The sequence below is a fragment of the Fragaria vesca genome, linkage group LG7 (assembly GCF_000184155.1).
Source record: "Fragaria vesca subsp. vesca linkage group LG7, FraVesHawaii_1.0, whole genome shotgun sequence".
NCBI lineage: Eukaryota > Viridiplantae > Streptophyta > Magnoliopsida > Rosales > Rosaceae > Fragaria > Fragaria vesca.
Window position 1 is genome coordinate 457,268 of NC_020497.1, and position 3,400 is coordinate 460,667.

General features: G+C 39.0%; 1 protein-coding gene across 1 annotated transcript; it reads left to right on the top strand.

Moving 5' to 3' along the window:
- Positions 1–1,082: 1,082 nt before the first annotated feature.
- LOC101297871 (porphobilinogen deaminase, chloroplastic-like) lies at positions 1,083–3,078 on the top strand. Its single transcript, XM_004306410.1, has 5 exons — positions 1,083–1,359; positions 1,472–1,877; positions 2,008–2,214; positions 2,638–2,815; positions 2,931–3,078. The coding sequence occupies exons 1-5, from the start codon at positions 1,142–1,144 to the stop codon at positions 3,041–3,043; spliced, it is 1,122 nt and encodes a 373-aa protein (XP_004306458.1). The 5' UTR covers positions 1,083–1,141; the 3' UTR covers positions 3,044–3,078.
- Positions 3,079–3,400: the final 322 nt, after the last annotated feature.

Genomic DNA, 3,400 nt, shown 5'->3' on the forward strand with positions numbered 1-3,400 from the left:
ATATTTAGAATTAAATTCAGTTTACCCCCTTGTGGTTTGGGGGTGACTTCATGTTAGTCCCTACACTTTTATTATCATCAGTTTACCCCTTGAACTCTTCAATTTCTGTCTGCCGTGCCCAAATTCTCATATTCCGTTTGAATTGACCTTTAATTATGAGCAGTTAAGGTTCGATTTGGACATATAAGGTCCGATTTGCCCAAATTCTAGATACTGGCCTCACAGTTAAGGTTAAAATTATCAGCAGTTAACGTCCGATTTGGACAGAATATAGGACATTTGGTCACGCTTGAGGAAAATTCAAAAGTTTGAGGGGTAAACTGATGAAATTGAAAGTATAGGGATTAACATGAAGTTACTCCCAAACTTCATGGGGTAAACTGAATTTAATTCTAATATTTAATTAGAATGTAAGACCACATCATATTGTCATGTGGTTCTCCGGTAGCGTTAAAAAAATTTTGGTCACGCCTGATTAAAGAACTTTGTAGTACATCAATTGAGAGTTGATCGATGTCTTTAAAATCAATTGAGCAAACCACGTGATTGAACTTCTCACTCAATGATCGGGGATTCTTCTCGACGACTAAGAAACCGTGCATATGCTCTCTGTATGTTCTCATCTTGTTAGCCACTAACAACACTTGTTCAAAATACTCAGAAACTCTGTCTCCTGCTTTCATCTCTAGGGTTTCAAACACTGCGGAGAGCTTGAAGGTGAGAAATTTTAAGCCTAGCACTTCCTTCAAACTTCATCTTCATAGACTCCCAAATATGTTTGGAAGTGTCATTTCAGAAGAATCGTCTCCAATATCGACCAATCTATGTTCTGAAATAGATAATTTTGTCGTCCAGATCTATTTTTTAAATTGTCTTCTTCTTTATCCTTAATCTTAATTAAAGAGACGAATTTTGTAGCCGATACGCCAATAACCGGCTTTATAAGATGCAACCGTGCAAGCTTCGGAAACAAACTATAAATAAAAACTTTTGAGAAGAAGACAGCGTGGCAGTGGGAGGGATGAAGTTGATAAGAAATCCCATATATTATCCTATCTCCGTCCCCATCAAAGACATCTCCATCTCCTTCTTCATCTCTCTGTCTCTGAAAAAGTCACAGATCTAATATTTTTCTGTTGCAATGGACGCCCTTTACTCTTCTGCTTCAACTAGTTCCTGTTCTTCATCTCTTCCTTTATCTCCAGTCAACTTTGCCCGCGCATCCCTCAAGACTCCTCGGACTCTTGCTTTTCCCAACTGCATCAGAAAACAAACTCATGTCACAAGAGCCTCTTTGGCAGTTGAGCAGCAGGCCCACAATCCCAAACTCGCTGTTATCAAAATTGGTACCAGAGGAAGGTACTTGGGTTTTGCTTCACTTCTGTCTTCGATTGCTTCAAACTTATTACAACCAATGTACTCAAGGTTTTGTTTTCATGAATTATTCATACTCTTTTTCTGTATAGGATAGCCCACTAGCTCTTGCTCAAGCTTATCAAACAAAAGAGAAGCTCATAGCATCACATCCCCACCTAGCTGAAGATGGGGCAATTGAAATTGTCATTATCAAAACTACTGGTGATAAGATACTAAGCCAACCCTTGGCCGACATCGGCGGCAAGGGATTATTCACCAAAGAAATTGATGAGGCATTGATAAATGGTGACATTGACATTGCTGTACACTCCATGAAAGATGTACCTACTTTGCTACCCGACAAGACCATTTTGCCTTGCAATCTTCCACGAGAGGACGTCCGAGACGCTTTTATATGCTTAACTGCATCTTCACTAGGAGAGCTGCCGGCCGGTAGCATTATTGGTACTGCTTCGCTTAGACGAAAGTCACAGATACTCCATAGATATCCATCCCTTAAAGTAAGCTACCGTGGTCTGTCACGTCTGATATGTAGTTAACATGTTTCAGATTGATGCAGATACTGTGAATTTGAGGTTCTGAAGTGTGTCATTACTAGTCATTCATGTCTTGGTTAATGTCATGTTGCAGGTAGAGGAGAACTTTCGGGGTAATGTCCAGACTAGGTTAAAGAAACTTAATGAAAAGGTAGTCCAAGCTACCTTGTTGGCGTTAGCTGGGCTGAAACGCCTGAATATGACGGAAAATGTAACTTCGGTTCTCTCATTGGATGAAATGCTTCCTGCTGTGGCCCAAGGGGCAATTGGAATCGCCTGCCGAAGCAATGACGATAAAATGGTGTGTTTTAATTCCCTTTTTCATTCTGGACCTAAATATTTGACTGCTGTTGTCACTTTTGTATTAATTGTGTCATGGAGAAAGGGGAGGGATATAAGCTTGATTTCTGTGAATTTAGGTGTAGCTAGAAATCAGGGATGAAGCAAATTTAGTATGTGGACAGATTGTGTTTTGAAAATGAGATTGACTGATAGATAGTCTTTATACTGTATTTATCATGTTGATGCAACACTTTAATAAATGATCGGTTATGATGTTAATAAACACATGGTGTTGTGATAATTTACCTCTCACTTGGATCTAGTTATTTGGAAGTTGCAATTGTTGATCCATAAGATCCATCAATGAGAAACGTATTGTGATATTTATGTTGTGCAAAACTTGCAGTTGCCTCACTAAGGTTAGTTTCATTTTTCATCATAGGCTGAATATATTGCTAAATTGAATCATGAAGAAACAAGACTAGCAGTTGCATGTGAGAGGGCATTTCTTTTGACCCTGGATGGGTCTTGCCGAACTCCTATTGCTGGATATGCCAGTAAAGATGCCGATGGTAACTGCATATTCAAAGGCTTGGTGGCTTCCCCTAATGGAACCCGTGGTATGCTCTTGCTCATGCTTTGATGAAAATAGACTTGGTTGTCTTCATTAGCTCTCCAATTAGATAATATTTGGCAGCAAATAATTATACTTTTCTCTTTTGTCTGATTTTGTAGTACTTGAGACATCTAGGAAAGGCCGGTATGCTTATAAGGAGATGATGGAGATAGGTAAGGATGCAGGGCAGGAACTTCTTAAACTGGCAGGTCCTGGTTTCTTTGGTTGTTGAAACGAACAGGACCGACAAAATAATAAGGAAAAGAAAGCTGCAGGAATCAACGGTTTCTCCTCTATATCCATTTTTGGTGATTGCCACCAACATGAATGAGAGCAGTAAGCTTTCTTTATCATCATTCCTTCAGATAGTATCTTGCTGGTTCTTCTTTTTTTTTTTTTTCGTTGCTAGAGTGATGGTTAACTCCAACAAAGGATGATTGTTTCAGTGATGTTGTATTTTAGAATTTAGAAGAGAGGTTAACTCCAACAAAGGATGATTGTTTCAGTGATGTTGTAATTTAGAATTTAGAAGAGAAGTCAGTCACTCAATAGGCATAGGTAGCTTGTTTGCTGTAATCTGAGTTCGTTT